General features: G+C 31.5%; 1 protein-coding gene across 3 annotated transcripts in view; it reads left to right on the forward strand.

Moving 5' to 3' along the window:
• LOC103572284 (prion-like-(Q/N-rich) domain-bearing protein 25) overlaps positions 1-7,069 on the forward strand; it is a 73,399-nt gene that overhangs the window by 60,552 nt on the left and 5,778 nt on the right. For 2 of the 3 annotated variants that reach the window (XM_053742286.1, XM_008550812.2), the window contains one exon: positions 3,083-3,358. The exons of the other annotated variant lie outside the window; for it this stretch is intronic. In XM_053742286.1, coding sequence (XP_053598261.1) covers positions 3,083-3,336 — 254 coding nt within the window. In that variant the 3' untranslated portion in view covers positions 3,337-3,358. Of the gene's footprint in view, positions 1-3,082; positions 3,359-7,069 lie in introns of those variants that run through there. 3 annotated transcript variants of the gene reach the window in all.

The following is a 7,069-nucleotide window of genomic DNA, read 5'->3' on the forward strand; positions in this document are numbered from 1 at the left end:
AGATATATATATATATATATATATATATCTATAGATATATGTATACCTATCGGCATCGTTTAACAAACGTTGTATATCGATAGTTATATGTATATAACCATCTGGGTATTTTCAACTTTTAAAAAAAAAGGAAATATCCAATGATAATTAACAATAATTATTTATAATATATATCATGTATCATTCAGTTGGCGATTATAAATAAACTGATTTTACTCCCCGCGGCGACCAACAACTACCGAGGGAGGTTATCACGTGAAAATATAAACGGCAAAAGAAATCCAAAGTATTTACTAGTAAATATCTCCAAATGATTAGATCCAAAACGATATGGGTTATTTACCCAGTGAATAATAACTACGATTATCAACAACTTTAATTTTTATCAAAAAAATAATAAAACGCAATTATACACAATTTTACTCGGAGGACCACGTCCGTGCATAATAACTGCCCGTATCTTTCTCATTTTATTACTCTATCCTCCACCTGTTGGTCGTCGCTCACGTGGCGCGATCATCGCCCTTAGTTACTATTATGCTAATTTTTTCTAGCCCTGGGTCTAGTTTTAAATCAAAAATATAAAATATAAAGATAATTTCTGGAACCTGAATGATACATTAATCATTATTCCATTGCATGAACTATTTATTTATACTATTTATATATTTTTATCTCATCTAATAATTTAAATAATAATTATTTAAAATCATAGAATTGACGTCAAGAATATAGCCTGAGTATTGATTTTCCCCTACCCGGCGGTCAATATTTTTCCCTCAACATCAAATGACATCCCTAATCGGATGACAACTTTAATAAAAATAATATGTTAAACAAATGTTGGGGCATAATGTCACGCTGGATTATGCATCCCATCTATTTCAAAATCATAAGCAAATACTTAAATTTTACAAAAATCAATTTTTGTATTTTTAAATTATAAAATAAAATCATTCCATACATGTGCTCAATCACACGCTGCGCGCATGCGCTAGTCTTGTGCACGGACTGCTGTCTCAACCAGCGAAATGGCGGAATGCCCGCGCAACGATTCAAATTCAAACGTAAAATTAAAATATTTAACTTACAACTAATTAAAATTAAATAATTTTGAATCGTTACATGACATATGTAAACAAAATAATTATGATAACAATATATCGGATGAGACGTGTAAGCAACGTGTGATGCCCTCTGTTGCTCACTGACCTGATGCGAGACTGCCGCGATATTTAAATATCGTGACAAATTATATATAATTGTATGAAATTTTATGAAACTTGAAAATTTCAAAGATTTTCACCAAATTTCATTAGTATAATATCATAAAATTTTGTGAAATTTCATCAAATTTTATAAAACTTCATATAATTTAACAAAAAAAATTTTTCCTGGGTAGTTTAGTTTTCGGAACGGGCTGAATTCCAGTAATAGAATAAACTCCCATTTTACCGATCACCGAATCTTCAGACTATGTCTGACACACAAAGACCTCCATTTAAGCTTGACGCGAGGTATAACGGTGACCTTGGCTACTTCGTGTCCAGTAGCCACGAACCACAGTTACAAAATTTCCCGATTCAATAATTAATTATTAATTATAAATATAAATTATAATTATTATATCGCTGGTTCTGAAATGCGGGAAATAGATCTCAGAGAGTAGGTCGACTCGTCTTGACCGGACACGCGGCTGAAATTTAACTTATTCTAAAGACACTGGTGATGAAAAGTAATTTCTTTGAGACTTAATTTAATTATTATAAACAAATAACTTTATTTAACCAAGTCCCCAAATATTTACAAAATTTCCCTTTATATAAATTTAAGTTTCTTCTATAGATAAATAAGTGTCTAGTGACAACGAAATAAATTTATTTATACGTAATTGTTTCATGGACACGGGAAATAAAATAATAATTATTCACGTTAGATTTACGTTGAAGAGAGAGATATAAAAATTAATTATTTAATCATAAATCTTATCTGGATTTTATTGTGTTCGACGTACTGATGGTATTGGACGCCGCTGCATGTTGGATCTTCTCTTCCGGATCCTGGCTGTTGATGTTGGACTTAGTACTGGATACTCTCACACAAATCACTTGATAATAAACTTAACGAATTTTTGATTTAGTGAACTAGAGCAAATATAATTTAAAATTGTTTTACAGTTTTTCACAATAGGAAAAACGAGCAACTAGTAAACGAGGCTGCCTGTATCAGCACTTTGACTTCACTGTGGATAGCTTGAGATTGAATCAATGTTCAGTCGATCCTTGAACTTGAGTGTCGCTTGAATTCCATCGCCTGCACTTGAATGTCTCTTTTATCTAGTCGTCTTAGGCCCCAACCTCCGATGACCCCTACCTAATTATGCGCACATGACCGATTTACGGTCACCTGCTGCGTGGAATCATCCCTTGTGGTCTAACGCCTAGCTCAGCCAAACTCGGCAATCAGGCTGCGATGAGAAAGATAGAGAAAGACCAAATCAAGACTGAGACAGCGAGAGAGCCGCACTCTCACGTCGTAAACCAACGCTGCCCGGTTATAGAGGCTAAGTGGTCACCCAACCATATAGCAACCATACTCGATGCTGCTTAATTGTTGCCCGAGTCACACGCGAATCGAACAGCTGCCTCTGCCGCCTGACTTTTGTAAGGAAGTAACTTTATGTGAGATAAGTTGAAATCAATACAGCATGAAATTATAAATATTTACAGGATTCCCATGTATCTAGGAATGGTGAGGATTTCTATAGTAAATCATATATAAATCATGTATAAATTCACAGAAAACTTACACTGGGTTCCTATCTGAATGTTCACTTAGTGTGGATTCCCTGAGGACGCATCTAAATATTTATATAGAAATCTATGACAGAATCCTATAGAAATAAATAAAGAAATCTATCAGAAAAAGCTATGTGAGAATCCACATGGGAATTAAAGTTCAATTACTACATGGATTCTTTTGATAGGGAATGAAATTAACATTAAAAGTTCGAAATATAGGAGAATAAAATAAAGTAAACTTATTCATTTAATAATTTCATTTGTCATTTTAATTTTTATAGCACATCTGTTGTATTCTTGTACTAATGATTCGGAGTGTAGTGACCCGTGGCACTCACATTGTTCGAATGACGGCAAATGTGTCTGTACTTCAAAAAACATTGCCTTCGGTCGATCAACATGTTTACCTCTTTTAGACGGATACTGCTGGAGAGATGATCAATGCATGGCCCAGAACTCATCCTGCATTGACTTTCGTTGTGTATGCAAATCTGGTTTAATTGCTGTCGCCGGAAATATGTGCCTATCTCTATGATTGATGAAAAAAATAAGTTAAACAGAAGGAATTATAAATCTGCTGGTTTCGAAATAACTAATAAATCTATTCTTATACAATATCAAGATATCGCTCTAATATTTTGAATTTTAAAAAATAAATTTATCAATACTTTAACGCTGGTGTTATTGTTCGTATAAATTTTCAGTCTTGTTAGGTAATTATCGATTAAATAGTGATTGTTAATTAATAGGTTCTCTTTTTTCAAACCATTGAAGCAAACGGATTAACAGAATTAAAGAAGATAAGTATAAATATTTAAAACTGTAGAATAAAAGTTAGTAAAATTAAAAGACGTCTTTATAAAAAATGATTCGTTAACCTGTATGCCGTCTTAGCGTTTTAGCTATTATAGTAAATATGTCCATTATCGGTAAGTAACTTTTTTGTCATACTTGCCCAGAACGTTTGATATCCAAGCGCTGGGAGGTGTCTGCGAAGGTGCTGATTTGATCAAGATTTAAATAAGTTTTGATTCATGTCAGAAACAATAAAATATGAAAATTCCGAAAAAAATATTGAGAAATGCGTTTTTTCAAATTTTTTGTTGATAGTATGATTTAAATTAAAAAACAAGTTAGATGACATTATGTGATGATCGGAAAAATCCATAAAGAGGAAGAGTTGGTATGATTTCACACATAGACACGTTTTAGCACATTATATTATTATTTATCCGGAAAAAATAATATAAAATGTTATTTTTTAAATTTTTCAACGCCAATATCTTTTGAACTAATGAATTGATTTTGACGTTTAAGCTACCCATTGACGAGTTTCATTAAATTCTAGAGCTGATTAGAATTTGAAATCGATCGGTTCAACTGTTTCAAAGATATTTGGAAAAACCCGTTTTTTACCGTTTCTTTCTCCAACGATATCTCGCGAACGAATTAACCGATTTTTATGGTTAAGGCAGCAATCGACGTATTTTATTGCGTTCTAGAGCTGATTAGATGTAGGAATTGTTTGATTAAGTAATTTTAAAGATATTCGCGAATAACTATATTTTAGCATTTCTTTTTCCCGCAATATCTCTCGAACAAATTAATCGATTGAGATGGCTAAAGCGGCAGTCGACGCGTTTCATCAAATTCTAGAGCTGATTAGATTTTGAAGTCGATCGTTTCAGTCGTTTCTTAGGAATCATTAAAAAACTAATAAAAACTTTCTTTTTTTTTCATAATTCGCAAATATTTTCGAGTCTACTTCATCAAATAATCTGAAATTTTCAGAAAAGTTGATGGCCAACAAGCTCTTTCGATTGCCACCTCAACCATTCCAATCGATTCATTAATTAAAAAGTAACAAAGAGTTTACACACACACACACACACACACACACACACACACACACACACACACACACACACACACACACACACACACACACACACACACACACACACACACACACACACACACACACACACACACACACACATCCATACATACAGAATCTTGGACATCATTCTGAAAATAGTCAGAATAGCTTCCTAGGACCTCAAAACGTCGACATCTGATGAAAACTCGATTTTCGAAAATCGGGATAAAAACAATAACTTCCCGAAATTTTTGAAAATCATCGATTTTCTTAGCAAGAAGTTAAAAATCGCATAGTGGCTTCCCGAACAGAGATTATAATTAGTTTTTCACTTTACCAACATCGAAACTTAAAATTTTAGTGCCTCTATAATCTGTCAATATAAGCTGATTTCACGCCGATGCTGCAAACAACTGCTAGCGAGTTCATAATTCGAAAATACCGATGCAGCAGGCAGAAACATGTACGCTAGTTTAATTAGTGTTCTGATCATTTAACGAACGGAGATGAATGAAACATGTGTATATGTATATAAGGAAGATATTTGAAGAAACATTATCATTAGAATTGCAACGATCGTTACGTATGGAGCGCGATCTAACCATTTGATTAAAATTCTTTTTTTTTTTATTTACATTCTTTTCCCACTTCGCAACTGTACCAAAATAACTTTAATTAAATATCACGGATAACAGCACATTCTATCTTTACAATAGTTCTGGTCCTCTCTGACTATTTTTGCGTCGATTTTCGCAGGGATGGGTATTACTCACGTGTTATCTCCTCTAATGACATCGACCCTGAAATTATCAATTTAAATGAAATATATAAATACATAACATGACATGAGTTACATCACAATAATAAACCAAATAATACTTTCGATCGAGGGAAAAAACTATCGGAGAAAATATATAGTAAAAATTACAATCTTATAGTAAAATTTACTAACAGATATGAAAAAATACATTCTGTATTGTAATTATTATTAAACGTTTAGTAAAATTTACTTGTTAGTAATAATTACATAATAAGATATTAAAAATTACTATGCGTAATGTATTTTTTGCTAACACAATTGTATTTTTTATTATCTGTATAGTAAATTTTACTATAGATATTTTTCATAAATACAAATTTAAGAAAGTAATTTTTCTAATACAATGTAGGATTTCTTACTATGCAAAATATTAAAAATTACTATACGTAATGTATTTTTTGCTAACACGATTATATTCTGTTACTATCTGTATAGTAAATTCTACTATATATAGATAAAACTAAAATTTGGTGGGGATAGCATATACAAATATGTATTACAAGTTCTGAAACTCTTGTCCAAAAGAGACATCGGAGCGTCAGACATAGGAAAGGACTCGCGCGCGGGAGATCAGAGTTCGAATCTCCGTTGAAACCAAGTGATTTTCTAAAAAACAAAAATCTACACCAACGCCAATACTGATGACATAAATAACAATAATAATCAAAATGATAGTAATAATAATAAAAAGTTAAAAGGAAATAAAAATTTAATTTAATTTTTTTCCATTCTAATATAGTAAAATTTACTAAACGGAATAGTAAAGATTACTAAACGGGATAGTAAAATTCACTGAACGGAATAGTACAATTTACTAAACGGAATAGTAAAATTTACTTATCTGTTTATGGATTTTTCATATAAATCATAAGCTTTTCAAGATTACTATCTAAATTTAGTAACTATTCCCATATTTTTCAATAAATTTTACTATATTTTTTTCTCCGTGCACAAACATAATAATAATCCACTCCTTAAACAATAAAATTATAATTATTTTAGTGCACCACGTGGTGGGAGCGAGATATTGATATTAATCCCCACCGTATCGATTTACTTTCTCTTCTGTCGGTACTTTTTATATATAATATACATATACGTGTGCTTCTGACTGTAATAAAAATATTGATTTAATGCGTAAAATTCAAAATAATAATTGAAACATAAATATAAAAAACAATAACATTAATAATTTACAAATAAATCCTACACTGTGAAAAATTCCTATTAAATTTAACTATGGGTGGACTGTAACCCCGGACCATAAGAAAACTGGTACAAAATTTACAAGCGTCCCATAGTAAACGTATGCGCAAAGATCCCAATCGTGTCGTCTGCGCATACCATTTACTATGGGACACTTGTAAATTTTGTGCCAGTTTTCTTATGGTCCGGGGTTACAATGCACCCATAGTAAAATTTGTTGAAAATTTTTCATAGTGTAATTAAATAATTAATCAAAATAATATAAATATTTAAATAATCAAATATTATAATAATTAAATGTGCTTTATATTAGCGAGGAGGTGTTACTATTAGAGTTTGTGTAAAAATCACTAATTTTCCATG

This window comes from Microplitis demolitor, chromosome 10 (assembly GCF_026212275.2).
Source record: "Microplitis demolitor isolate Queensland-Clemson2020A chromosome 10, iyMicDemo2.1a, whole genome shotgun sequence".
Taxonomy (NCBI): Eukaryota; Metazoa; Arthropoda; class Insecta; order Hymenoptera; family Braconidae; genus Microplitis; species Microplitis demolitor.